At 39.0% G+C, this 27,763-nt stretch overlaps 1 protein-coding gene across 3 annotated transcripts in view; it reads left to right on the top strand.

Annotated features, from left to right (window-relative positions):
- The window catches only part of ABCD3 (ATP binding cassette subfamily D member 3), an 86,515-nt gene that overhangs the window by 30,862 nt on the left and 27,890 nt on the right, over window positions 1–27,763 (top strand). For all 3 annotated transcript variants that reach the window (XM_079777584.1, XM_079777583.1, XM_079777582.1), the window contains 10 exons: window positions 2,641–2,729; window positions 10,409–10,478; window positions 12,156–12,253; window positions 12,602–12,725; window positions 15,036–15,092; window positions 19,796–19,938; window positions 23,534–23,603; window positions 26,329–26,398; window positions 26,480–26,577; window positions 26,967–27,058. In XM_079777584.1, coding sequence (XP_079633710.1) covers window positions 2,641–2,729; window positions 10,409–10,478; window positions 12,156–12,253; window positions 12,602–12,725; window positions 15,036–15,092; window positions 19,796–19,938; window positions 23,534–23,603; window positions 26,329–26,398; window positions 26,480–26,577; window positions 26,967–27,058 — 911 coding nt within the window. The remainder of the gene's footprint in view (window positions 1–2,640; window positions 2,730–10,408; window positions 10,479–12,155; window positions 12,254–12,601; window positions 12,726–15,035; window positions 15,093–19,795; window positions 19,939–23,533; window positions 23,604–26,328; window positions 26,399–26,479; window positions 26,578–26,966; window positions 27,059–27,763) is intronic.

Genomic DNA, 27,763 nt, shown 5'->3' with positions numbered 1-27,763 from the left:
TTATCTTGTTTGTGAAGGTTTCCCAGGACTTTTCAGGCATAGTTAGTTTTTTTCTTATTCTACAACCTACCTGACTTGGGAGAGTTCTTATTTAAAATACAAGTTTCTCTGGAAAGATTCTTATATTTTCCCCCTCATCAGTTAACAGTATATATTTATTTAACTATTTAGTAGGGGTTTGTTGACTACAAAATGACTGTGAGACATTGGATAGATCTCTGGGAGTTAGTAAGGAGGTAGAAGAGTCAACCTGCCAGTTTTGTCTAGAGTTATTTTAGGAACCATTTTTGAAGGATATGAAAATCCAAATTTAACCCTAGTTCAAGAAGTGAAATAAACTCCTATAGAAATCACAAAAGATTGGAGGTAGGGGTAGATTAACTGACTTATGAAAAGAGAAATGAAAATACTACATAGGAATATATGGAAATTTATATATACCAGAAGGTGAGAGAAATCCTACATCAGTGCAGATCTTCAATTTCTGTTGTAGTCTGCAAACTCATTAATAATGGGAATAATGGTGATTTTAACTATATCCTATATAATAAAGAGGTAATATGCAAATTGACCATCTCTCCAACACACAAGATGGCTGCCCCCATGTGGTCAAAGATGGCCACCCCCATGTGGACACAAGATGACTGCCACAAGATGGCCAGCTGAGGAGGGCAGTTTGGGGCGATCAGGCCTGCAGGGGAGGGCAGTTAGGGGTGACCAGGCTGGCAGGGGAGGGCATTTAGGGGCAATTGGGCCAGCAGGGGAGCAGTTTGGTGTCAGTAAGGCTGGCAAGGGTGTGGTTAGGGGGTGATCAGGCTGGCAGGCAGAATCGGTTAGGGGCAGTCAGGCAGGCAGGCAGGCAAGCGGTTGGGAGCCAGCAGTCCTGGATTGTGAGAGGGATCACATTGAAAGCAGTTTAGGGAATCATATGTTTAGACATCCCTCGAAGGGTCCCCGATTGAAGAGGGTGCAGGCTGGGCTGAGGGACACAACCCCCCTCCCATGCATGAATTTCGTTCACCGGGCCTCTAGTCTTTTATATAAAGACTGTCAATAATTAAAGTTAGCCAGATTTTGCTAAAGTGACACAAGTAAACTTGATACTTACTTTAAGGATAAATTAAGCCAATAGCATAAAATGAAGGAATAAATAAACTATCTTTGTCTAATGTTACCTTTATATAACTGAAGAGATTAATTTAGGATTGATACTGTATGAAAGGTCTGAATTAAATGTTAACATTACAGTTAAAATGGCATACAGACAACATTTATTAAAGTCAATAGGTTGTACTGTCAATTGAATATCTAACTTTGAGATGGTAAGATAGGGTAGAAAGATGGTATGTTTCTTTCTAGCAAACATTGGGGTAGCATTTGTCATAGCTCAATCACAGGCTTTATTTCACACCATCTTCTTTCTTATGGCTTCATTCACTCGTTCTGTGTATGACTCCCTGCCTTGTCTTTCACTTAAAGGGTTATATTTTTAGTACCTTCATCTTTTAAAAAAAGTATTTGTTTTGCAAAGATTATATAAGTATTAGATGCAGTTGCCCCTCAATTTAATAACTTTGAAATTAAGCACATTATTCAACAAATGTCCCCCCCTGCCACACACCAGCTTCCCTGACTTTAGCTTCTATGTTACTGTCATATTCTTCCTATTTAGAAGGTTTAAGGTCAGCTTTGAATGTGTGTTGGAGGTTGGAGGGTAGATTCTCATCTTACACAGAGATAATTGATTACTAGACAGCCACTGGTATCTCATCTCTTCCCCCTTGATAATCTGTCTTGTACAGCATTACTTCAGTGATGTTTTCTAAACAGTACCTTTAACATTTTGTTCTACCTACAAACTTTTATTAGTTTTATATTGTCTAAACTCTGCTTGATATGCTATACTGTAATTCATATGGTTTTAATCCATTTATTTTCCATTAAGTTATTCATCTTTTTTTACTCATAATCCTCATTCTTTCCTTTGTTTACTTGGTATGGTTAATGTATTTCTAATGCCATTACCCTCTTTTGCTACCCCAGGCCTTCCCATCCTGTTACTTAGCACATGAAGTGATGCAAATATACCTACATTGGTCTGTTTTCTTCCTTTTTTTTTAGTGTAAATTTTGCCTTAATAACTAAATTGAAAGTCCTGTGAGGGCAGAGGCACTCTTAGAGATTTTCCTAAAAAACGGAACCAAACTTATTCTACTTAGGTAAAATTATAGTCTTCCATATTTGTTGTTTAATTGTATATTGACAGTTATTGTCATTTTTCTTTATTAGTAATATATTAAAAATACAAGATAATCATAATACATGTGGTTCAGGTAATTTAAGAAATACTGCTAATTTCTGACACTGACCAGTTGTATGAAGGCAAGTCATTTAACCTGCCTGTGACTCACTTTTGAATTCTGAATAAGAAAGTTAGATTAAATGATCTATAAGGCCTTTTCCATTTATATTTTAAAAAAATTAAAAAATTCCCTATAGGTAAAATATCACCAATTGTATTAAAGCTAAAATAAAGCCTTGAATTTAGAAATAAAAAATCTTTACCAAGGTAATATTTGTTTGTTTTTTTAAACTTTCTAAAATGCATTTGTTTAATTTACTGTACCTGATTTATTTTAGACAGGTTACTTGATACTTATTGCTGTTATGCTGGTGTCTCGAACATATTGTGATGTTTGGATGATTCAAAATGGGACACTCATTGAAAGGTACTTTTCTATTCACCTTCCTCCCATATGTATGAAATACTAATCTGTGTTAATTTAAATAATATCTTAATGAGCAAGCAATATATTCTACATTAGGTAAATACTTAAGTCAAATTATGTCTCTGTTCATTTACTTCGATATTTATTGATTGTCTCCCATGTGCCAGGAACTCTATGAGAGGGATATACTGATGAACGGGAGAGACCCTCCCTGTATCCAGGCCTGCAGAGCTGTGAATTTGTAGAGGGTTAGAGACAAATAAGAGGAAAACTAAAATTCAGTATAATAAATGCTTTATTGGGGATTTTAAAAAGTCATCACGTTGGATTACTAAAATTAATGAGATAATTTGGAGGAAAATATCAAAGCGTTTTAGGGAATCACATTGAAAATGTTGATTAAAAGGAAAAACAATTCTTAGACATTTCTTTCAGTTTTTGAAGTTAGTGTTTATACATTTTTATTACTATAGTCTTTTACATATTATTAATTACTGCAATGGATAATTTTGGATCTAAAAACAAAAATAACATATGTTGATAAAGAATTTATTCCTCATAATACCAATTTGAATGTCAGAGTAAAATTTTTCTTGTAATTATGTTTACTGGTATGTAATATTTTATTAGGAAATGTCTTAAATACTTGATCTAAGATAACTTTTGGAATGATAGTACTTAGACTTTTTAAATGTTCCCAAAGTTTGAAATAAAGATTTCCCCCCTCATATCCTTGATTTGCTACTTTGAGGATTTGTTGGAAAAGGAAGAATGCTTTCTTTATTTACATGTTTTATGACTCAGCTGTCTCAGAGAATAAAGGTTTTTCTGCATAAGCTTAAAGCCCTAATCACATGCCTCTAAATATGTGTAAATTGTGTAGGCTCCTATATTCAACACAAGTCTCTCTGAAACCTGTGGTCAGTCCCAGGCCTTTTAAAAGGTTTTAATCAAAGTAATATATGAACAACTTAAAAATGATATGTGAACGTAGCTTAATGTCAGATAGCCTTGCAGGAATTAGTCACAAACGTATCAATCCTGTGCACCATTTCTCCCAGTCATAACTGTCATTCCTGGAGGCAGCCATTTTCTGTTCTTTTTACTGTTTCATCTCTTTTTTGTGTGTTACTGTTTCTAGATTTTTCAGTTTTAAAGTATGTGTTTATTTCCTACTTTAGAAGATGAGAATTAGCTTTTTACACTGTTACCCATGCCCATCCTTTCCCTCTCAATGTTGTTGTTACAAAATTTTATTAAATTGGAATTCATTGTTTACCTGATTTTGACTATTGTTTATAGCCGAGCCACATAGCATATAATTTAGTAGTTTTTTTTATATACAATTTTTTGTTTTTCCTGGCATTTAGAAATTGCAAGGTTTTGTGTGCTTTAGGTTTTTGCCTATTTCTTACTAATTCAACTTAAGCTTATTGACAACACTGTAAAATCGTCTCAGTATTGTAATATGGTCAGATATACCAAATAATCTATTGATTTTATCTCTATTACTACCCACCCTATGTTTCTTGTTAGTTTCCTTCCTTCTGCTCTAACCAGGATGGATTGCATTTTAGGCCCACTAAATAGCATTCTTGTTTGAATTTGCTTTTATCATGATCTTGGGAGTTTCTTTCATATTTCTCTGCTGCATTAAATAACCTGTTTTCTGTATCTTTTGTTTTCTTCTTCCTCAGTTTATGTTCTCATTTTGGCAAATTCAGTCTTTTTCTGAGAAAAGGTACAAGGGAAATAAATTTTTGAGACCTTTTAGATCTGATAAAATCTTCTCTAACACTTGATTGGTAATATAGCTGTATTTATAATTTCCAGTTGGAAATTACTTTTTGTCAGAATTTGGAAAGTATCCCCTGTTATCTTCTATAGTACTCACTGGTTCTTAACCTTTGGAAGTTTTTATGATTATTTGTTACTGATGTACTGCTGGTGTTTGGGAATTTTACTGAATATTGATATGATTTGTTTGTTTTGTTTTTGTTTTTGACCTCATTGCGCTGGGCATGAGGTGGGCTCTTTTTCATCATTCTTCCTCTCCATTTTTATCTATACCTTTTCTGGAATACTTATTAGTTGAGTGTTGGGCATCCTGGATTGATCATCTGATTATGTTATAATTTCTATACTGTTTGTTTTGTTAAAATGTTTTTATTGATTTCAGAGAGAGGAAGGAAAGGTAGAGAGAGAGAGAGAGAGAGAGAGAGAGAGAGAGAGAGAGAGAAACATCAATGATAAGAGAATCATTGATTGGCTGCCTCCTGCATGACCCCTACTAGGGATCGAGCCTGCAACCCAGGCATGTGCCTTGACCAGGGAATCGAACTGTGACCTCCTGGTTCATGGGTTGACACTCACCCACTGAGCCACACCGGTTGGGCTCTATACTGTTTTTATTACTGACAAGTGACCCGGTGCACGAAATTTGTGCCCACCCTGCACCCTCTCCAATCGGACATCCCTCTCGCAATCTGGGACCGCTGGCTCCTAACTGCTCACCTGCCTGCCTGCCTGATCATCCCTAACTGCTTCTGCCTGCCCGCCTGATTGCCCCTAACCCCTCTGCCTGCCTGTTCGTCCCTAACTGCCTCTGCCTGCCTGATCGCCCCTAACTGCCCTCCCCGGCCGGCTTGATCTCCCTCCCAACTGCCCTCGCCTGCAGGCCTGATCTCGCCCCCAGCTGCCCTACCTTTCTGGCCTGGTTGCCCCCAACTGCCCTTCCCTGCCGGCCTGATTGCCCCTAACCCCATGCCGGCCTGATCTCACCCCCAACTGCCCTCCTCTGCTGGCCTGAGCACCCCTAACTACCTCTGCCTGGCCCCTACCACCATGGCTTTGTCCGGAAGGAAGTCAGACGTCCATAAGATGGCTGGTCGACCCGGTCTAATTATCATATTACCCTTTTATTAGTATAGATAGATTATATTGGATAGGATTGCTTAAAAAGGGGGGAGCCTTTTTCAGTAGGAGGAGATGCTCTTGGCAGACAGAAATACATAATCCCTATATCTGGACTGATAGCCAGCCATATGCACTATACTGCCAAACCGGTCATTAAAAAATTGAACCGCTTTCTTACACCTTACACCAAATAGCTGTTGCCCTTAAAACCCCTCCTCAGCCCCCACCTTAGGTTTTGCCTTTGCAGTTCACCCAGATTTGGTTCTGATTGGTTGGTTTCTATGCCAGTCAGAGTCAAAAGCTCTGCCTCCTAGGCAGCCATTGGCTCCTCGCACTTCACCCAGATTTGGTTCTGATTGGTGTGTTTCTATGCCAGTCAGCGTCTCCAGGCCTGATCAGAGAGGTGGGGCTGATCAATAGCCACCCCAGGCTGCTGGTGAGTGGGCTGAACTGCTGATCTGTCAGAGAGAGAGAGGCGTGGCTGCTCTCGAGGTCCAGAGAGAGAAGCAGGTCTGATCCGCATCCTCGAGGCTGTGGATCAGACCCTGCTTCTTTCTCTCTCCGGGCCTTACCAGCAGCCGCGGTAGCCGCTGATCAACCCCACCTCTCTCTCTCCCTGAGAGATCAGCAGTTCAGCCCACTCACCAGTCCCTGCCCACTGGAGCCTGCTGCACGCGCAGCCTGGCGTTTGGTTGTCTTCGGTTGTTTTGTACATTACGGACCCTGGGTTTTTATATATTAAGATATTTATTCTATATTCTAGGAAATTTCTTTTAACTTTATCATCCAGAGCATTTTCGTTATATTTTTATTTCTAAGAGTTATCTTTTTGTTTGGATGTTCATTTTTATAGCATTGTTTTTTGTTTGTTTCCTTCATGATCCTTTGATTGTTGTTCTGATCTTTTTAGAGGCTTTCCTCAAGCAGTTTGCTACTCTTGGCTGTGTATTCATATTTAAAAGTGAAGGCCTAAAAATCTTGTTAGAAGCCAATTTGAGGGCTTGTTGAGTGTCTGATCTCCAAGGTTTGTAGGTGTCTGTGGGCAGAGTGTGGTCAGTTTTGTGTCTGTGTGCCTCTAACAAATCTAAGAATTTCAACCTAAATATAGTTCAGATGTTCATTGTTGCTAACATATTAGCTTTAGGAGGATCAGTTTTATTGGAATTCTTTATATATTTAATGTAGAGAAAACTGATGTTCTTTTACATTATTATATAATTTTATGCTTTTTCTTTGATGGCTGTATTATTTAGATGCCATATCTGTTAACAAAAATAGACTCCCCAACTATTACCTGTGGCAAAAATATATAGCTTACATCCACTCTGAGTAACATTATAAAAGTGTAATATGCAAATCAACCGAACGACCAAACAGCAGAACCACCTTTTGGACAACCACGCTATGACACACACTGGTGCCAGGCCAGCCAAGGCGAGTGCGATGCGATTGGTTGGGGGGCCCTGACATTGCCCCAAGATCACCCTGCAGAGGGGAGGCCCAGGCCCACAATCGATTGCCCCAAAGAGGGAGGCCTAGGCCACTGGCTGGCGGGGTGATCGATGGGAGGGCCCTCTGTGATCGTCCCAAAGAGGGAGGCTCAGGCCACCCTCTGGGTGGCGATTGATTGCAGGGCCCTGGCCAGGTGGGCAGGGTCTCCCTTTGCTGGGTGATCGATTGCCCCAAAGTGGGAGGCCCAGGCTACCCGGCTGGGTAGGTGGGGCCTTCCTCTGCCTAGTGATGGATCGTGGAGCCCCGTGATCGTTTGCCCCACAGAGGGAGGCCCAGGCCACCAGCCAGCGATGCTGTGGCGGGTGTTTGGGGCCGGCTAGTGATCGTCCTGCAGAGGGAAGCCCTGGCCAGCCAAGCAATTGCATCCCACACAGCCAGGGAAAGGAAAGCCCTGCTAGGCCCTGATCGCCGGCCAGACCTAGGGACCTTACTTGAGGGGTCCCAGATTGCAAGAGGGTGCAGGCTGGGCTGAGGGACACCCCTCCGCACTCACCCCCCCCTTCGTGCACGAATTTCATGCACCGTGCCTCTAGTATTAAATATCTGTGTAGAATTCGTCATATGTTACATATTAAAACCCTGCAGAATCATGGTATAATACAGGAGATTAGTTTATTTTTAAAAGTTTTTTTCTTTTATTCAGATTTTGATTTCAGGTTTTTGTAATCCAAAAGTATAATATTTACTCTTCTAAACTAAAGATTTCCAACTTTAATTGAATATATGCTAATGCATATTTTCTCAAAGACTTACTGTCCTGTAGAAAATGCCTTACTAAGAGTATGTGATGCATTAAATTAATTGGTGATTGTGGATAGAGGAAAGTTATTATGTAGCATGAGCCAGCCTTTAATTGTAGAGTAATCATCTTGTTGCAATTTTAGTTATGAGATGTAAAAAAATTTAAAAAAAATTTAGTAGTTTCTAAAACACTTATTTTGATACAATTTAAACTTACAAAAATGTTGCAAGAATAGTATAAGGAACTTCCTTATATAGTACTTTTAATCCAAATTTACCAATTGTGAAATGATCATTTTAAAGTTAATTTTCTCCTTAATAAATATTTTTGAGCTTCTGCTATAGCAGAAATATGAACTATTTTATATTTGGTTAAATTACAAGTTTTAAAATATTGTGAGTTCATAATATGGAACATTATTTGAGAAATTTACGCATTTCTCTAACTTGCTACTAAAGCTGCATTGTAAATGGATTTATCTATTGTTTCCCTTTTGTCTTCCAAATTAGGTTTAGATTCATCTGTTTCTGTTTTGGTCCTTAGTGTACTTCATTTTAATATCCTTTATACCTTTTAGGCTTGTTAGCAGTGGCTAATTACTTTGGAGTGTGGGCACATTTTAAATAGGACACACGTTTTCTTTAAGAAACTGTGGTAATCACATGATATGGAGGTGAATCCTTTTATCTTGTTGCTGTTATACGTAATCATCGACATATATATTTTACTTTCACCCATTTGGCTACAAGTAGCATCTTTATCTTTTTATTTATAAGATTCTTATATGTATGGAAAGTAATAATGACTGGGGCTACTATAAAATTATTGTTCATTATTATTTTTTTTTTTGCAGTGGAATAATAAGCAGAAATAAAGCTTTATTCAAGGAGCCATTTTTTAAATTTATAGCTGCTATTCCAGTGGTAAACAATTGCTGAATGATGGCATGTGTTTTACCAAGTTTTATAATTTTGTGTGTTTCGCAGCTTGGGCAGCACTTAAAGCACTTGGTTTTATGTAAAGTTTGGTTCAAACAATTTTAAATCTCTAAACCTTTTGTTCTATCTTAATTGCTTCGTGTCTCTAATATTCTTATTGCTATAAACAACACTTTTGTGTGGTTCTATTTTAACTTTTTTCTAGCTCAGCTTAAGTTTTTTAACTTTTTAGTAGTTGTATCAAAATTGGACTATTGATTTTTATACCAGTCTAAAGTAACATTTCCCAAAGTATGTTCTGTGGAATGCTAGTTTTGACAGAGGAAGTGCTACATGCTACAAAGTCCTCTCAGAGAGTTACAGTGCACATATACATTAAGTGCTTTGAGAAGGTTTTCAGTAAAGATTTGTTAGCTTTGTTTAACCCAGGTTTTTCTGAATTTATTTGACCATGGAATTATTTTTTTTCCCCTCTAAAAGATCAGCTAACATAACTTGGCATTATTCACCTAATCCTTCATTTAAAGCAAATTATTTCTCCATCATATACCCATCCTGTGTGTGTGTGTATGTGTATGTATGTGTGTGTGTGTTTGTGTGTGTGTGTAGTTAGGTTTCAATAATTTAATGCAGTATTTTTCAAAATATATTTTATTTATACTTGAAGTATTAATGTTATTTGATGAAAGTGTATGATCAAATAAATTCTATCTCTTTACTAGATCATAGATGTACAATACTCAAATATTCTTTACTTCTATGATATTAATGGCTTTCAAACTTTTTAACAAAGTAGTGGAACCCTTACATTAAAAGTTCTTAATGGATACTTTACAAACAAATAAGTATGTAAAATTGATCAAAAACAGATTTAAAAAAGAGGAGCTGGTTTAGTTGAAGTATGTTAACAGACCTTGAGACTGAGGAACCCTATTGATTTACTGAGTTATTTAGTCTCAGGGTCAGCAAAGTAGACCTGTAGGTCAAAGTCCAATGCCGTCTGTTCTGGTAACATTTTATTAGGACAGTGCCAGTTCATTCTTGGAAATTTTTGTTCTATAATAGCAAAAGTGAGTGTTTGCAACAGAGACCCTATGGCCCATAAACTTTAAAATAAGAATTTTATAGTACGAGTTTGCTGATCTCTCATTAGTCTATGTGTTCATACAAGGCAGAATCAGAATGTTAAAACATTTTAAAGACAAATATTAGTTTGTTTTATCCATAGTAACCCATTCCTGAGTCTGTAGAGTTAATTGTTTTGCCATCTAAATCCTTTTTGTGGCGCCTAAGCCTTTTTAAAAAAATAACATTTTTACTAAGGAAAGAACTAGTTACTCTTATTTAATGTTGCCTTTTATATAGAGTGATTTTCAAGAAAGCTGTTTAAAATGATAAAATTTCAAAAGTTGGAAACATGTTTTTATAAGAAAATATTTAGCATATTTTTTTCTTATTCTTTTGATTCAATACAAATTTGCAAGAGTAATTTTACAGCTGTTTTCAGAAGTTTTCTTAGTGTAAAATATTGCTTCTTTTGCAACTAATGCATTGCATGTGGTGGTTTGCAGTGGTATCATTGGTCGTAGCAGAAAAGATTTCAAGAGATACTTATTCAACTTCATCGCTGCCATGCCTCTCGTAAGTGGAATTCTTTAAATTTATACAGGGAAAAAAATTGCATCTTCCAAAAATCTTTAAGGATATTTACTTATTAACTTCTTTAAAGATTTATGATACTAAGTTCCTATTTTGAATTTAGTTTTATAACTGTTGTAGAACATTTCAATGTAAACCTTTACACTAGATTGAAAAATTAAAAGAATGTCTACATATGTGGATTTTTTTAACCTTTAAGCCAAGGTTTTTTGAATATTTATAGCATCCCACTAAATGGCAGTAGTATCCCCCTCCCCCATCCCCCCCCCAGTGTGAAAATAAAAAATGTCCCACAGGGCTGAGGTTGGGGGGGGGGGCGGCACAGTCATCCTGATTTAGATTTATTGCTTCAGGCCACAATATTATAGTAACTTAAACCACTGATATAGTTTAAGTTAAACTGGAATTTATTATCTGAATTTATTAAAAATAAAGGTGAGTATTTGTTCTACATTATAAGTGATTTTCTTAGCTTTGGTTTTTGTTCCATTTTATTGGCACTATAAGAATTTTAGTATTTTAAATGTAGGAGTTAAAAGGAGGAACTTGATTATAAAATGCATTAATTATATTATATGCTAGGTTTAATAAAGCTGAGATAAGTAGCTTAGCTATCAGTCAAAAATTGAGATTCCGCAGAAAATCAGGGTTTTTTTGGATAAAAATTTTATGTAAATATGGCTCGAACTATGGGAAAATTAATCTATATATATAAAAGGCTAATATGCAAAGTGTCCCCTCGGGAGTTCGACTGGGAGACCGGGAGTTCTATCGTTTGCTATGATGTGTGCTGACCACCATGGAACAAAGGAAGGCCCCGGCCAGCAGCCAGAGGCCCCAATTGGCCCTGATCGCCAGCCAGGCCTAGGGCTAGGGACCTTACCCGTGCATGAATTTCATGCACTGGGCCTCTACTTTTAATATAATGATGGAAAAAAGTAGTAAATATGACTCTAGAAATAATCTGTAGGTATAAGACTTTTTAAAAAAAATATATTTTTTTATTGATTTCAGAGAAGAAGGGAAAGGAGAGAGAGAGAGAGAGAGAGAAACACCAGTGATGAGAGAGAATCATTATTGGGTGCCTCCTACACGCCCCACACTGGGGATCAAGCCTGCAACTTGGGCATGTACCCCGACTGGGAATCAAACCATGATCTCCTGGTTTATAGGTTGATGCTCAACCACTGATCCATGCTGGTCGATTTATACTACTTTTTAAAACAAATGCAGATGCAATATGTATAGAATTCCATTGTCTGGGGTTGTAACATTGGTAGTAGGAAGAAGAAAGTATACACATACATGTCAGTACTTCTAAAAGCAAGTCCTTTACATTAGATAGGAAAGTGACATATTTGGCTTTTTTTCTACCAAATTAAAAGGTAGCAAGAAACTTCTCAGAATTAATGACATTAACATACTCTAAAATTAAGTTCCAAGTAAAGTTTAACATATCAGGATAATAGAGCCTTTGGTTTAGCATGTTCTTTTTGTATCTTTGTAAATTTTAAGTAAAACAGAACTGAATTACATAAATTTGGACTATTAATTATAAAAATCATAGGATTTGGGGACATAGCCAATGACAGAGAAATACATTATGATTTAGTAAGTAGAAATTAAGCAAAATCAGTAATATGTGTTTGTTTGTTTTAGATCTCTCTGGTTAATAACTTCTTGAAGTTTGGGTTAAATGAGCTCAAACTGTGCTTCCGAGTAAGGCTAACTAAATACCTCTATGAGGAGTATCTCCAGTAAGTAATAACCTATTTTTATATTAAAATCTTAAATTGAATGATAATACTTATGATGTTGAGATGTAGATTTTCTTTTTTGTTGGCTATGTTTTCAAGAACATTGCTTATAGACCCAGAAACATGTAGGGAAAGACTCAGTATTTAGAATCTATAATTCTGGCTCTTCCATTAATTGGCAAGTCATCCTTCTCTAGACTTGTTTCCTTACCTTTAAAGTAAATTAGGACAATCTCTGGGGTCTCGTCCAGCTCCAAACTTTTCTGTTTCTATTAATAGGAACTAAGTAGTATAATGTGAGTTTTTAATATCATTTGTTTTAAAGTCATTTTCTTATTGCTATTTTAGAGCTTTCACATATTACAAAATGGGAAATCTGGACAACAGAATAGCTAACCCAGACCAGCTGCTTACACAAGATGTAGAAAAGTTTTGTAACAGTGTAGTTGATCTGTATTCAAATCTTAGTAAGGTAAGTTTCTTAATTTTTTATTATTACTTGTTAATTTATTGAATTTTGAATCTCAGCCAATTTATGTAGGATTGTTTTGATTCATATAAGAGCATCCTGTAAATATTTAATACTTTTATAAGAAAATTTGAGTTATAATAGTTTTAACTATAATTATTTAATTTTTTAATGTTATTTTTATAATGTGCTTTAGCTAAGAACTGAGAATTTAGTGTCATATAAAGATTTCATAAGAATATTCAGGCTGATTTCAGTAAAACAACAAAAATTTACATTTTTATCTTTTGACCTGTCTATTTTCTGCAATTGTTAAGAGATCTGAGGTCAATTTATGCTTCTAGTTCTACATCCATTACCATTAGGCTAGCATTTCCTTCTGCCCACTTCTCTCCTTCAGTATCTCTAACTCTATTGGATTATTTAAATAATAGTTAAAAAGCTTTCATAAGATACTAATTTATTTCAGTTTTCTAATTACTGTTTCTCCCCCTTCCCAGAATATCGCCAAAGTTCTTTTAGATGATAGGCCTTAACCAGTTTTTCCTTCTAATTCCTTAGTTCTTACCTCATTCATGTTATCTCACCACCCTTAGCTTTTGCTCTAGTCTTCTCGTGAAGCTATCTTCTTGGCCATTACCTCTGATATGGACTTGGACGTGTAGTGGGTACCTGTGGGTATCTACACAGCATTTCCTCCCCTCTTCATTTTAGATGGTGCTCCATTTCCCACTTGGACGCATGTGCAGCTCTTGGTCTGGGGTGGGAGCTTGTCTCAGACTGGACCATTTATAGCACCTTTGCCTCTGGCGACAATTGATCCAGATATCCGTATGCAAGGGGCTTGGTCACAGTGTAAAAACAGGAATGCTGTGCTTCAGCCAGGTGGATGGAGGGAGGATAGGCAATTCTTAGAAAAGTAATATGTATCCACAAGAGATTCACTCCTCATGATAGGCCCACTGCTAAGATACCTTTTTACTTCATGCCAAACCTTGTCTTTATTCTGCTCTCTAGAAGCCTTTGCTAACTGACTCCAAACTCTAGGAACTCTGACAAAACTATGTTGTTCAGTAATTCAGCTTTCTTTTCACCCATTACCATATTTATTTATTTATTGTTTAAATTTATCTTTATTGTTGGAAGTATTACAGATGTCCCCTCTTTCCCCGCCTGCTCGCCACCCCCATCCCACCCCACTCCCCCGGGCCTACCACACTATGGTCTGGGACCATGGGTTATGCATATATGCATGTAAGTTCTTTGGTTAATCTTTTCCTGTCTCCCCCTTCCCTCTGAGATTTATCAGTCCATTACCATATTTTAAAGTTTGTTCTATATGTGTGTGGGGGGTAATTATGTAAAGTTTTTCGACTTCTAGTCTTTACATCTTGGCACTTGAGCAAGTCTACAGCTCAGGTGTTGTCACATCTGCTATAGAATAAAATACCAAATTAATTGCTATGCATTACAGTATATCTACTTTTAATATTATTTTATTGTTTGAACTCTGACTTAAATTATGAGTCATTTTTATCAACTTTTAAATATACTTGAATTTCACAAGTATGATAATTTATAAGGTGAAAAGAAATTAGTACAAGCCAATTAATAAACCAAGTCCCTGATCCTTGTAATGTATATATTAGTTAAAAAGGGGTGGCTATAAACTTAAGTGAATGAATACAATTTGGATTTCTTGAGAAACACTTCAAAAAACACTTTTAGCATGTCAGTTGAGCTGTCTCTGTGTGAGGTTCTTAATGTATTGTTTTAGTTCTAGAAATTTTAATTTTATATCAGAAGATTATATTCATAAATAGGCTTACTATGTTATTTCAACATATAGATGTTCTGACAAAATAATAGAATCAAACAATAATAAGAGCAGGAAGAGCCTCTCATTTTATAGGTGAAGATATATAGAAACCAGAAAAGCTGGTAGCACATTTGGAGTTACAACTTGGGCCATTTTATTTATGTCTTTGCACTACCTTGAGAAATTGCTTAGTTACTAATGGTCAGTTATCACAGTAGAGCTATCTTAGTTGATGAAAAGTGATAAAGTTTTTCCCAGCAGTCAGTAGACATTGGTCAGGCTTTTCCATTTTCTATTTTTTGACAATAAGTACTGCCTTTTATCTCATAATTGATCAACATATTGTTACAGTACATTATACACAGTGGGAACTCTACATGTTAACAATTACATGTTATATGTTAAATAGCATTTTGTATTTAATGTTTTATTAGCTATCAGTCTAGGTAACCTAGTTCTTTTTAATGATATGCCTTCTTATATTTATTTTACAGCCATTTTTAGACATAGTTTTATATATCTTCAAGTTAACGAGTGCAATAGGAGCTCAGGTGAGTTTATTTTATTCTGTTTTTTTTTTTTTAATTACCATAATGCTGTATTGTAAATAGCTAGATGGTTTGTAAGAATATATTTTATATTTCAAGAACATGTTTTTATAAGATTTACCTAATAAAGTCTAGTTATAAAATAATGCTACACTATATCTTTAAAATTTTTTCTAATATGGCTTTTAAATTTTCCTTAAATCAGATACTTGGAAAACTTTTGTGGTATTGATAACCATAAGTGCAGTGTTTAACATTGAACATACATGTACTTATTGTTGCAAAGTAATGTCTAAGAAGAGATTTGGAGACAATGATTTAAATAAGAAATCTGAATGTTAAATTATCAGAAATACTTTTAGAATTGCTATACCAGTTTCAAGGATATTTTATAATAATATAAATGGTTGTTCCATGAGCCTAATTACCCTGTCTCTGATATTTGTGTTGGTAAGAATGACCTTTAATTTTTTCCTGAGTATTCTTATTAAAGTTTAACTTTAGTCATTTAATATGTAATGTTATTGTTATCTATACTAATAAAAGGGTAATATGCTAATTAGACAGGGACACCTTATGGGAGACCTTTCAGACGTCCTTCTGGACAAAGCCATGGTGACGGGGCTGAGGCAGAGACAGTTAGGGACGATCAGGCCAGGAGGGGAGGGCAGCTGGGGGTGATCAGGCCAGCAGTGGGGGGGGGGGGCAGTTGGGGGAGAGCAGGCCAGCAGTGGGGGGCAGCTGGGGGCAATCGGGCCGGCAGTGGGGGCAGTTGGAGGCAAGCAGGCTGGCGGGGGGGACAGTTGGGGGTGAGCAGGCCAGCAGGTGGAGGCAGTTGGGAGCAAGCAGGCTGGCGGTGGAGGCCGTTGGGTCGATCAGGCTGGCGGTGGGGTCTGTTGGGGGTGAGCATGCCAGCAGGGGTCAGTTGGGGGTGATCAGGATGGCAAGGGGGGGGCAGTTGGGGGCAAGAAGGCCAGTGGGGGAGCAGTTGGGGGCAAGCAGGCTGGCAGGCAGAGTGGTTAGGGGCAATCAGGCAGGCAGGCAGGCCGGTGAGTGGTTAGGAGCCAGCGGTCCCAGATTGCAAGGGGGATGTCCAACTGCTGGTTTAAGCCCGATCCCTGAGAGGTCCCAGATTGGAGAGGGTGCAGGCCGAGCTGAGGGACACCCCCCCTCCCCCGTGCATGAATTTCGTGCACCGGACCACTAGTCTATATATAAAAGCCTAAGCAACCGGCCCACCGGCCAGTAGCTATGACGCACACTGACCACCAGTGAGCAGATGCTCAACACACAGGCATGGAAACTGGAACAGACTGATGAATCTCAGAGGGAAGCGGGGAGGGCAGGAAGAGATTAACCAAAGATCTTATATGCATACTAGGGGACCAGTGCATTGGTGGGGTCCCTCAGCCTGGCCTGTGGTATTGGGTTGAAACCGGCTCTCCAACATCCCCCGAGGGGTCCCAGATTGTGAGAGGGTGCAGGCCAGGCCGAGAAACCCCACCTCTGCATGATTGGGGCCAGGGAGGGACGCGGGAGGTTGGCCAATCTGGGAGGGGCTGTGGGAGGGCTTCAGGGTGTGTCAGGCCCATCTCACTCAGTCCCGATAAACCAGACCCCAGCAGCAAGCTATCCTACTGGTCGGAGCGTCTGCCCCCTGGTGGTCAGTGCATGTCATAGTGACTGGTCGACTGATCTTCCATCTGCCCCCTGGTGGTCAGTGCATGTCATAGTGAGCGGTTGAGCGGCCTTAGCATATCATTAGATATCATTAGCATATTATGCTTTGATTGGTTGAACAGATGACAGGACACTTAGCATATTAGGCTTTTAATGATATAGGATATATTATAAAAGCCTAAGCAACTGAACGACCAGTCATCTGGTCGCTATGACGTGCACTGATCACCAGGGGGCAGACGCTCAATGCAGGAGCTGCCCCCTGGTGGTCAGTGTGCTCCCACAGCCAACATCCTGCAGTCGGCCAACATCCCATGGTCCTTCCCCCCGGCCGGCCCGTCCCAATCACCGGCCAGGCTGGGGGACCCCACCTGTGCACAGTTTCGTGCACTGGGCCTCTAGTAACTATATAATAATGTAGTTGGTGTGTGTGTGTGTGTGTATGTGTGTATATGTATGTATGTATGTGTATATACTAGAGCAGTGATGGGCAACCTTTTGAGCGTGGTGTGTCAAACTTCGCCAAAAAACTGAGCATAACTCAGGTAGTGTGTCACTTTGAGGAAAAAACTAACTCCAAGACTCTAGTCGCAAATGTTTCATCCTCAGGAGCAGCAAATGTTTCATCTTCGGCATGCAGCCGCGTGTCATCAGAAATGGCTACGCGTGTCAGTGCTGACACGCGTGTCATAGGTTCACCATCACTGTACTAGAGGCTCAGCACTGATTGAAATCATGCGAGGAGGCACCCCACAGGGGGCTGGGATCCGCGCCTGACCTGTGTAGCGCCGGCTGCCGTGTTGTGTTGGCTGGGGTGGGGGCGTGCTCCGAGCCACGCGGCAGCCGCTCAGAGCACACCCCCGGCGCCATGTTGTGTCCACTGAGGTGGGGGCAGGCGCTCCTGTGTGTTGTGTCTCTGCTCTGGCCCTCCCCGAGCCCCAGCCTCTCCGTGTGTTGTGTCTCCACTCCCGTGCGAGGAGGCATCCCGCGGAGGGCCGGGACTCGTGCCTGACCCGTGTAGCACCGGCCGCTGCATTGTGTCTGCTGGGGTGGGGGCAGGCGCTCCTGTGTGTTGTGCCTCCGCTCCGGCCCGCCCCCAGCCCCAGCCTCCCCACAGTCTCTGGGGCTGGGGGCGGCACGCAGTCCCCTCCCGCCCATCTGCACACGCAGCTCCTCCTGATTGGTCATGATGCAGCCTCCTCCTGAGCGGTTGTGACACCCAGCTAATTAGCATATCCCCTGTTTATATATATATATATAGATATACTAATAGCCCATCACGCGATATCACGCGCAGTAGGCTGCCTGCCGCTTCCGTGGGAGCCGGCAGGAGCTGCGCTGCTTCTGTGGGAGGCGGGCCCACCGTCTCCTCTCCAGGCCTGCGCTCGGCCACGGAGGCTGCAGGCTGGCACCCCTGTACCCAGAGGCCCTCTGTGGCTGGGGCGTCACCACAGCGACGAAGCAAGCGCCCCACGCCAGCCACTCCGCGCCCGCTGCCCAGAGGCCCTCCGTTGCCATGGCGACGAAGCAAGCATTCCTCCATGCTGCTCACGCTGCCCGTTCTCAGCGGCAGCCCCACCAGGACTGGGGGACTCTGGCGAGGATGAGGGGACTGGGTGCCGCCATCTTGTGGCTATGGGTGCCGCCATATTTGTGATGGAGTGATGGTTAATTTGCATATTACCCTTTTATTAGATAGGATATTTTGTAGTTGATTAGTAAATAATTTATATAGTGGTTTTTCCAAAAAACTGGGAAAAGCAGTTTTCTATTTGAGTTTTATTGTCTACTTTTCTTACTTTTTGCTATTTCATGATCCAGACTTATTCTTATAGCATGTTTTCATTATAAGAAGTGAATAGACCTAATCCCTCTTGTCTCTATGCTGTAATATTTTTATGGTTCTTTTTACATTTTATCTGATTCTTCATTTTTTTGAAGGTAAAAACTATGTTTTAGTAATATTTTTGCCCATACTTATTGCAATGCATTGAATCAGTCGTATTTAATTTTAAACATCTTGAATACACACTGTATTCTACACATATTGTGCTGGGTAGTAGGAATCAAAAGATGAGTAAGACAGGAACCACTGAGGAGGGATTATGATCTGGTAAAAGAGGTATTTAAGCAATTATAATGCAGAGTGATAAGTCCAATAATAGAAGTTTGAATAAAGTACTTACTCTTGGAAGAATTGGAGGTGATATTTGAGCTGCTTTGAGGAGGATGAGTAGACATCCCTAAATTTCAGGCTTGCCAGACATAAGAACAACTTCATTAATGGCATGTTCAGGAAACAGTTATTTTAGTATGGCAGAACATAGCATATATATGGGAATGAGGGAAATGTCGTGATGAGCTTGGAAAGGTCAGCTTGAAGATTTTTTCTTGGAATGGTCAATGGGTGATGAGGTCCCTTACCAAGTTAGAAAATGTAGAGCTGGAAGCAAGATGTATGAGAATGGAAAGGCAGATGGAGTTTGTTTGGAGGAGCTAAGCTTGAGGCTCTACAGAGCAGTGAGGTGATGAATAGTGCTTGGAAATAATGCCTTGGAGTTTTAGGAGTGATGGGACTAGAGATATAAATTTGGGAGAAGAAAGCTAAGAAAGAAACCTCAGAGGATATTAACATTCAAAGAGAAGGTAAAAAGGAGATCTGAATTATTGTGGAATCTTGAGTAAATATCAAGAAGAGTTCCATTGGAAGAGTTTTAGATGCCATAAAGAGTGATGATGACTGACTGCAATTAGGAGTTCTTAGGTGAGCATATTTGGGAGAGCTGGAGATAAGCTGCCAGAGGTGGGAGGAGGAGTAGATGAGTAGTAAAAGCTTAGAGGTCCAGTGTGTGTGTGTGTGTGTGTGTGTGTATACTTTTTTTTTTTTTCAGAAAAGAAGGGAAAAATTAATCAAAAGTTCAACTTCTCTCAAAGTCAGAACTTAATTATAGAAATTGTATACGTTGTGTTCGGTAAATTTATTAGATATCCTTGAACTTTGTATCTTTCTCTTGCAATAATAATAGGGCCCAGCGAGCATGATGGCCTATTTGCTTGTTTCTGGGCTGTTCCTAACTCGACTTAGAAGACCCATTGGTAAGATGACAATAACTGAGCAAAAGTACGAAGGAGAGTATAGATATGTTAATTCCCGGCTCATCACAAACAGGTAAGGAGAAATGTATTAAATGTATTTAGCTGTACTAAAAATTTATTTTTATGGATATTGATATCATGTAAGTTGACTTCAAAAATCAGTAACTCTGTTACTGAAATTAGGGGTGTATGTGTATTTACCTCTTTTGAAAATATACATTTTGAAGGATATCAGTTTTATAACCTTTTTTCTAGTTAACTATGTATTATCTCTGATTCACCTCTTTATGTTATTGACTAATTTTCTGTTAATTTTACTTTAAACATAGTCAAAATACAATTCAAATTTACGTATAATACTTCAAAGAAAATTTTGTCTCAACTTATCCCAAAATATTTTTAAGACTGTGTTTGTAATACTCAGTAATTCAGTCTTACTGCATGTGCCTCTACCTATTTTCCACAAAAATCCAAAATAGGGAGAAAAAGTATTGAGCTTTGGAGCCAGCCTGATTAGTTTCAAAATCTACCTCTTCTACTCATCCATTATACATATTCAATGACTTTTGGCATGTTGTTTATAGCTTCACTTTTTTTGTTTATAATAGGTAGATAACATAGGCCAATTTTGAGGATTAAATATGAAATATATATAGCTTACAGGATAGTTTTTTCCCCCCAAAATACATTTTTATTGATTTCAGAGAGGAAGGGAGAGGGAGAGATAAAAACATCATTGATGAAAGAGAATCACTGATAGGCTGCCTCCTGCATGCCCCCACTGGGATCGAACCTGCAACCCGGGCATGTGCCATTGACCAGAACCAAACCTGGGTCTCTTTAGTCTGCAGGCTGATGCTCTATCCACTGAGCCAAACCAGCCAGGGCTATAGGACAGATTTTTAAATTTTTCTTTTATTTTTTTTAATATTTATTATTGAGAGCATTATAAATATCTACCCCTTCCCCTGCCCCCCCCCCCCCCCATTTCCCCGTTTACCCAGATCCCAATCCTCTCCCACCACTCTCTACCACTCTATTATTTGTGTCCATGGGTCATGCATATCCTATCTAATAAAAGAGTAATATACAAATTGACAGTCACTCCAACACGCAAGATGGCTACCCCCATGTGGACACAAGATGGCCACCACAAGATGGCCAGCAGGGGAGGGCAGTTGGGAGGGACCAGGTCTGCAAGGGAGGGCAGTTGTGGGTGATCAGGCCAGCAGGGGAGGGCAGTTGGGAGGGACCAGGCCTGCAAGGGAGGGCAGTTGGGGGTGATCAAGCCTGCAGGGGAGGGAAGTTAGGGGCAAACAGGCTGGCAGGGGAGCAGTTAGGCATCAATCAGGCTGGCAGGGAAGTGGTTAGGGGGTGATCATGCTGGCAGGCAGAAGTGGTTAGGGGCATTCAGGAAGGCAGGCAGGCGAGCAGTTGGGAGCCAGCAGTCCTGGATTGTGAGAGGGATGTCCGACTGCCTATCGGGATCTGGCCTAAACGGGCAGTCGGACATCCCTCGAGGGGGACACCTCCCCCCACCCCCTGCATGAATTTGCACCGGGCCTCTAGTATGCATATAAGTTCTTTGGTTAATCTCTTCCCACCTTCCCTCCCCTTTTCCCTCATTCCTCAGTCTGTTTATAGGACAGTTTTTGATACGTAGCGGTGCTCAGTAAATTTTCTCATATTTTGACTGTCAACTGTATGTTATTTTTAGGGTAATAACATTTATTATTATCCTATTGACATTTAAAAAATTACTCTTTTAATAGTTCCCTCTTCCTTTACTTCCTTAGATTGCTAAAATGGTACTGGTTTTAAATAAGGTTTTATGCTCCAGGGAGGCAGAACTAGATGGTTGCATAGAGAGGTGATTTGCCAAGTGACTGAAAGATGGTATCAGCTAGGATTCTTTCTATTGTAAGAAACAGAAAACCCTGACTCAGAGGGCTCCAACCTAAGGACATTTACTACTTCACATAAGAACTCTGAAGGTAGAGCAGTTCCTGACGCTTCTTTGATGTTCTCTTTGCTCTGCCTCCTTTTATGTTGCCCCTTTCTTCATCTTGGTTCTTGTTGTGATAACAAGATTTCAAAAGTAGTTCCAAATCTCATTAAGCTTCTTCCCTTGCAAAAAGTCTGGAAACAAAAATGGAGCCATCTCTTCTGCTGTATGAGAGCAAGGCAGCTTCCCCAAAAGCCCTACTGCCGACCTTTTTTCACATCTCATTGGCCAGAATTGTGATTTGCTCAGTCATGCCTCAAGCATTTACAGCAAAATGATTGGCTTAGAACATAGAAACTCATCCCCTGTAGATGGTGTTGAGGCCATTACCAAACCTTTGGATAACATGACAAGGTTAGGTAACTAAGAAAATTAGGGTTCTCTTAGGAAAAAGGATGAGGATGAGAATAGATGTTGGAAAGGCAGGCATCAGTACTCTAGGATGTCTTGTCCTTTCAGGTTTTAGAGGGGGTCTAAGCTGACTCAGTTCAGGGGAAGTAGAATTCTTATCCCATCTTCCTTCATCAGCTTAAATATGAAGAGGAGATCGAAGGAAGTAAGAAAACTAATTACAGGTGTAGAATTATATTTCTGTTTCTGATGCTTTGGGCTCTATCATTGTATCTAGGGAACCATGAAACAGGTCAAATATGATGAGTCTTTATGGAAAGTTAATTTTACTTGAAGGAGTTGAAATAGAAGTTGCCTTATTCTTATGATGGAGAAATACAGGCATGTTTTGGAATAGAATATGTAATTCCCATAAATTATTAAGGGAGAAAAGAAACTTGAAATAATTATTAAGTGTTTATTGAAGGCTGTTTTAACTGTGCCTTCAGGACTCCTATGTAAATCTTTACTTTCCTTTGCTGTAAGAGGTGCTTTGCTGGGAAAGTTTATATCATACTGAATAAAATGGAAAGACTGAAACATGAGGGTCAGATATGGTCATTTTTAATCTCAGCTGCTTGACTTGCTAGCTGTATGACTTTAGCAAATTCACTTAATTACACTGAACCTTTCTTCATCTGTAAACCCACCTTTTCTTTCTAGTCAAGACCCTTGTGGCCCTGTGGGCCCATTCTAACCAGCTCAAGAAAACACAAGTTGTGAGGATATGGTGGGGTTCCAAGAAGAAGAACAATTATGAACTAGGCCCCCTGGGAGCTGGCACTGTGAGGCCGTGAAGTCTGAGTTTGCTTTTCTGTCTTTCAAAGGCTGTATGTCATGGCGTCACTACCTGTCTTTCTCTAGCTGTTGTTTTCCCCTTTCCTTCCTATCTTGGTCTGTACTCAATTTGTAGTTAATGATGGCTGTCCCTGTCCTGCCTTCTGTATATCATGGCAGCTTCCTTCTCATTTCTTATTTCTTCATTCTGATTTCTGAGGGTTAGCTCAGCACACTTTTCCCAGCCAGATACATACGGCCCATACAACACATGGTTGCAGTCCAGTCTAGGATCTAGTCAGGTATGTATTCCTATGCTCTGATCAACTGAGCCTGGAGCTGGGTCTCAAGTGCAGATCACTGCTTGAGATGTACTTGGTAAGCTCTTAGTCACAAAATGCCCATTTAAAAAAAAAATTCAGTCATAAATTACTGTTTTGCAATTTTTCAGGCTTGGTTAACATAAAAATTAATTGCTAAATTATTTTTTTAATAGTGAAGAAATTGCCTTTTATGATGGGAATAAAAGAGAAAAGCAGACAATCCATGCAGTCTTCAAAAAACTGGTAAGAAAACATGCTTGAGGCTCATGTATTTGGGAAAGGTTTTTTTTTTTTTTTTTTTGCTTATGTAAAAATACAAATATATTGTTTTCAGTAAACAATATGAGAATAAAAACTATCATATCAATATATTAAGTTGCCTAATTATAAAATGGTAGATTTATTAAAATAATTGTCAGCATATTTTTAAAGAGGTTGCATAGGAGTCTTATTTAGTCATAAATTTAGTGATTTGTACAGAAAATTTGTTTTAATAACATTCATGAAAATACTGTGAAGATTATTTAGAGCAAGTGCCAGCAAATATTTTCTGTAAAGAACAAGATAATACATACATAGTTTAGGCTTTTCAGGCCTTATGGTCTCTATTAAAGGTATTAAACTCTGCCACTCAAATGTAGCCATCTATAATCTATAATAATAAAAGCGTAATATGCTAATTAGACCAGAAGACCTTCTGGACAAAGCCAGGGCTGTGAGGGAAGCCCAGGTCCCGGGTGCCAGAGGGAAGCCGGTGCCGGCAGCTGGGGGAAGGAAGGCCTACTCTTGCACGAATTTCGTGTATTGGGCCTCTAGTAGCCTATATAATAAAAGGCTAACATGCAAATTGACCAAACGGTGGAATGACTGGTCACTATGATGCTCACTGACCACCAGGGGGCAGACACTCAACCCAGGAGGAGCTGCCCCCTGGTAGTTAGTGCGTTCCCCAAGGGGGAGCACTGCTTAGCCAAAGCCAGGCTCCGCAGCAGTACTAAGGACCCCTAGGGATGTCCGTCTGCCGGCTGACATCAGTTGGACATCCATCAGTCGGACATCCCTCGAGGGCTCCCATACAGAGAGAGTATGGGCTGGGCTGAACAACCCCCTCCCCCGCCCCCGCCAAGTGCATGAATTGCGTGCACCGGGCCTCTAGTACTATATATACATGAATGAGTGTGGCTGTGTTCTAATAAAGGCTGGATTTGGACTGTGGGCCATAGTTCGTTGGCCCTTGATTTAGAATATAAACATTGTTTCTTTTGAAAACTATATTTCAGTTTTTATTTACTTGCCACTTGGAAAATTTGAATTCAAGTAATTTTATTTATTATTCATTCAGAAGATATTGAATGCCATCTAGTTGCCTGAGTCTGTTCTAGGTGCTAATGTGTTAATAGCGGTGAATGTGATGGCAAAATCCTGCCTTTATGGAGCTTACATTTTAGTTGAAGCTGGTGAAATTTAATACATATTTGAAGTGACTTAAGAAGATTAAAATGGTTGCCATTTAAAATTATTTCATAAATTGGATTTTTGCCTTATGTATATTTAACATGACAACTTTGATAGTGCTCACTAAATTGCATTTAAGGTAATTTTCCAGGACACTGTTGTTCAACAGCCCACTCTTCACATGGCCTGTTTATACTTATCCTTTACATTTCATCCCAAAAGTTTACATCTTGTTGATGCCTTGCCTTCTCTGATTAGTCTGTCTGAAATGGCCTCTACCAGTTACTTTCCATTTTAATGATCTGTGTCCTTAAATGCATATATTGCAATTTATAATTACCTGGTTTGTTTGTTTATTAGTTTGTCTGTTTCATTAGAATGTAAACTCCATGAGCTCAGGAACTTTATCTGTTCTATTCATTGTTGTATCTTCCGTATTGAGCACAGGTTGTAGCACACAGCATTCATTGAATAAATGTTCCAGCCATTGTTCTTTTGCAGAAGGTAGTAAGAGCAAGCTAGCCAGTACTTAGGAAAGCCACATTTTAGTGGAGGAGTCAATAAACATGTAAACAACTGGGTATTTTCTATGATTTCAGATGGTAATGAACTCTGTGACCAAAGATATAAAAAGATAAAGTGGTAGAGTATGATGGAGGCTGTTTATTAGGTATTTTAGCTAGGAAGGCAAGAAGATCTTTTTTGAGGAGATGGCATTTCATCAGAAGCCCGTTTGAAGTGGGGGGTGTTAGTTGCAAAATATCAGTATCTCAGAAGACTTATTCCTGGCAGTGAGCACGGCAAGAAGAAAGCCTTAGGCAGGAGCATGTTTTCGAAAGCTGCATTTCTGGAACTCAGTCAAAGGAGCAAAGTAGAAGCAGATGAGGTGTGACAGATCATGCAGGACCTTGAACAATCCGATAGATGAAAAATGTGAGAACACTAAAGATGCAGAATAAAAAAATATTTTTAGAATTGTAATTTTGAGATAATGCATGCTCAGATTAAAGCTACACACTCGGACTTTGTGGCCTTAATTTAGATTGAGTAGTGATACTATTCATCACAAACCGCATGTCTCCAACTAAAGTAAAGCATTTTGAGTGCCAATCTGGACTGCTAGTGTTCAACCTAAATGCTCTCATCCTTCTGATCTTTTTGTTTTGATTATTAACAACCAATAATCAAAACAAAGCAAAGCATATATGTATCTGATAGTATTGTGAATAAATATCATTGTACTATTACATGTAAAGGATCCCACATTAACATTCTTTATGAAATTTTCATTCTGTTTGTATAAAAGTGGTTTCATGAAGTGTTTGTTTGGCACCTGCTGTGAGATCATCATTGTGCTTGATGAAATGTGATATACAATATAATCAGAAATTATTTGCACTCAGTAAATATTTGTTGAATAAATATATTATACAGTTTCTTTTATCCTTATGGTAAATTTGTGTGTTTTTTAAACATAGAAAATAATTATATTTTTGCTTTTGCTTTCTGCCAGGTGGAACACCTGCATAATTTCATTTTGTTTCGGTTTTCTATGGGCTTCATCGATAGCATAATTGCCAAATGTACGTATGCTATAAAAGAGATAATGGAATGAAATTTGTGGAAAAAGTGGAGTATTTTAAATCTTAATTGCTTTGTTTCAGATCTTGCCACTGTAGTTGGTTACCTAGTTGTCAGCCGCCCTTTCCTAGATTTGTCTCATCCTCGACATCTCAAGAGTACACATTCAGAACTTCTGGAGGTAAAGTAGTAATAATAATAATGGTACATTGAAAATTTAAATTTAAAAATAAGGAAAACCTAGTTTTTGCCCTAGTTGGTTTCGCTCAGTGGATAGAGCGTCAGCTTTTGGACAGAAGGGTCCCAGGTTTGATTCCAGTCAAGGGCACATACCTTGGTTGTAGGCTTGATCCCTGGTCCCTGTCGGGGCATGAGCAGGAGGCAGCCAATCGATGTGTTTCTCTCGCATCGATGTTTCTCTCTACCTGTCTCTCCCCTGCCCTTCCACTCTCTCAAAATTAATGGAAAAAATATCCTTGGGTAAGGTTTTAAAAAGAAAAGAAAAGAAAAGAAAACCTAGTGTTTAATCTTAGAAATGTAAGTGAAAACTAATATTTATTTCTATTTAAGGATTACTACCAAAGTGGAAGGATGCTTTTGCGGATGTCTCAAGCTTTGGGTCGAATAGTTTTGGCTGGCCGTGAAATGACTAGATTGGCTGGGTAAGTGAGATTAGTATTGAGCAGTTGCAGAGAATTTTTAAAAATATGTTATGCTTAGTGATTGTGCTCTGTTGAGGTTAAGATCAGTGATAACTGAAGCTGCTACTGCTGGTTTTGATAAAGAATTAAGTAAGATTTATCTCTGATAGTGAAGTCTTTATGTTTTCTCTTAGATAGTTGTTTTGAGCCTTAAACTAGGTTAGGATTTCTTAAACTGCTTCATGGACACTGGTTTTCAGTAATCTGGGAAATGTTCAATCATGGCAGTCTTATTCATTCACAGAAAATTAAGTTAATGAATAGAATCTTCTCAGTTGAACTTTCTGTTTCCCGTAATACATTTTTTCCCCTTAAATCTTTGATACTGGCAACCTAGCAAAAGATGAACAAAGATGAAGTTGATATTAATGGGATAAAATGAAAAGTTATCTTGTGGTATCTGTAGGTACAGTTGTAAATATGGTCATATTGTCTAAGAAAATTGTTCTTAGACCATAAAATGGAATTAAATATTTCAGTATTTCAAGCTCTTAATATAAAAGGTTGATATAAAAAACACACTATAATGTATAAAAGGACCATAAATTTTAGATCATCTGGAAAAATTGGATGGTTTAAGGTCTTTGCCAGGCCTAAGGTTCATTTGCGTATTTCCTCTTTATTTCTCCCCCTCCTCCTATGGCAGTTAAGTTAAAAGTCTTCAGG

This window comes from Cnephaeus nilssonii (genome assembly GCF_951640355.1).
Source record: "Cnephaeus nilssonii genome assembly, chromosome: 7".
NCBI classification, from domain to species: domain Eukaryota; kingdom Metazoa; phylum Chordata; class Mammalia; order Chiroptera; family Vespertilionidae; genus Cnephaeus; species Cnephaeus nilssonii.
The sequence above is the reverse complement of the archived record's forward strand: the minus strand, read 5'-3'. Positions and strand labels throughout refer to the sequence as shown.